Source organism: Olea europaea, chromosome 10, assembly GCF_002742605.1.
Source record: "Olea europaea var. sylvestris chromosome 10, O_europaea_v1, whole genome shotgun sequence".
In the NCBI taxonomy this organism is placed as follows: Eukaryota; Viridiplantae; Streptophyta; class Magnoliopsida; order Lamiales; family Oleaceae; genus Olea; species Olea europaea.
This window is the reverse complement of record NC_036246.1, coordinates 43,357,407-43,359,465: the sequence shown is the minus strand read 5'-3', so window position 1 is coordinate 43,359,465 and position 2,059 is coordinate 43,357,407. Positions and strand designations below refer to the sequence as shown.

The following is a 2,059-nucleotide window of genomic DNA, read 5'->3' as shown; positions in this document are numbered from 1 at the left end:
TTAAAAACAAAACTTCACAGACTGCTTATCATCTGAACCAACAATGGCGATTTCTGGTTCTCTTCCCTTCTTCATCTTCATCTTCACCTTCTTCATTTGCTTTTCAACTTCCAGTTTCACCTCATCTTCTCCTGACCTAAATTCTTCTCAACTCGCCACCCAAATCTGCGAAAACACCCCCAATGTCTCCTTCTGCCTGGCTACGATTTTCTCCAATCCTCTGGCCTCCGCTGCCGACCGCTATGTCCTCTCCTACATAGTGTTCGGCCAAGCCTACAAAAACGCTACTAGTACAACTAATTACATTGGCTTATCACTGAAAGCCATGAAGTCAGATGGAAATCCGAGGGTATTATCCGGTATGCAGAAATGCCAGGGTTTTTACGAGGACGCGATTCGGGCCTTATCCGAAGTTATGAACAATTTGGATTCAGAGACTTTCTATGGATTGGATAAGGCAGCGATTGATGCTGAATCTTCAATTCGGGCTTGTGAGGCTAGTTTTTCGGGCCAATCGCCATTGTCTCAGAAGAATCAAAATTTGGTGGAACTTCTGAAAATCTGTTTTGCAGTATCTCAACTCTATCAATATAATTAATTAAGATGTTTTGTTTTGAGTAATCAATAGTTTCTCTAATTAATTCTTAATCAAGCTTCTACTCAAGATGTTATTTGATATGGAGCATTAATTTTGTTTATTTATTTGGTGAAAGTACCACTTTCGCTCTTTATTTATTTGGTGAAAGTCGACTCAAGCAACAAAGATATTCATAGTCGTTTACTATTGATAGTCGTTTTACAAGGTAATTTGTTATTTGAGACATTATTTTTTTATAATTTTATTGCCTTAAATAATAAGTTAATCATCAAATAAAAAACTCTTCGTAGGACAATTATCGATAATGAACGACTATGAATAGAATTATTCAGGTAAGGGTGGTGTAAGTTCAGAGGTTTCAAATATTGGAACCATTTATTAAACTTCGAGTATTTTTAAATAGAATAATTTGAATTTACGAATTTTTCGGAGTCGAATTCTGATTCGGAAAGTTCTGTTCACATTAAAATGTCTACCCTTAAGTGTAGGGATTGATTTTAAGACTTTGACTCTTACGAGTGTCCGGATGGAGATGTACCAATTGTGCTCTCTTTACGCTATTAATTTATAACAATTCAAGCAGCGTTAAATTTTTGAGTAATAAAAGGTGAACACTGCGTGTGAACAGAGAGCTAAAATTACGCTATAGGATTAGCACGAACGTCTTGGCTCGCCTTTGAGTAAAAGGCGGGTGTGTGATGAAACTAAGAAAAGCCATTGCATTTTGCAATAAAAAGAGGGATTAAAACGTGTTTGGAGTTATTTCTAATCGACATAAATCGTAAATAGACATGAAAGATGAATACATGGATAATAATTTCAAGAAATATATGAATAGAATTTAGGGAAAATTGCAGCAAAAGCCCCAAATTTTTAAAATATTAACAAACTTTTTTCAAACATTTAATTTGTTATAACCGTCACCCCAAATCTTTCGAAACATCGCAGCGGAGACCCTTTTGAACGATTTTCATCCAAGCGTCAATTAGTTGACTAAAAAAATTGACTTTGACCATATTTTAATATTTTTGAAAGAGTAAAATAGAAACTTTCCATTTATTACATTAAAATAAGTTAGAAATTAAATTAGAAAAAATAAGAAATAAGAAATTAAAAAAAAAAAAAAATAAAAAAAAAAAAAAAAAAACCCACTTGTCTTCTTCCTCTCACCCCACCTCACCATTGCAGCTCCTTTTAGCCCCATGGCACCAGTGGTGAGCCAAGCTAACGCACTCCTCTCAGCCATATCACGTCAACGATTCAACCTACGAACTATATGTGGCCACCGCACCGACTTCACATCTTAGACACACCCTTAGTTGTAACCAAAATTCTGGAAACATTCAATGAAGAATTCAAAATTGGATCCCGAAAAATTTCCTTTTCTATAGTTCTCATTTGAAAATCTGAATTTGCACTGCACAGTTTCTATTTTGAAAATCTCAATTTGCACAGCACAGT

The 2,059-nt window shown here is 35.0% G+C and overlaps 1 protein-coding gene across 1 annotated transcript; it reads left to right on the top strand.

Moving 5' to 3' along the window:
* On the top strand, positions 1–664 carry LOC111402793. The gene has a single exon (XM_023031125.1). The coding sequence runs from the start codon at positions 44–46 to the stop codon at positions 596–598; it is 555 nt and encodes a 184-aa protein (XP_022886893.1). The 5' UTR covers positions 1–43; the 3' UTR covers positions 599–664.
* The last annotated feature ends 1,395 nt before the right edge of the window (positions 665–2,059 follow it).

Bases quoted from the DNA above. Each gene is read 5' to 3' on its own strand.
- LOC111402793 (XM_023031125.1), top strand. From the start codon at position 44: ATGGCGATTTCTGGTTCTCTTCCCTTCTTCATCTTCATCTTCACCTTC.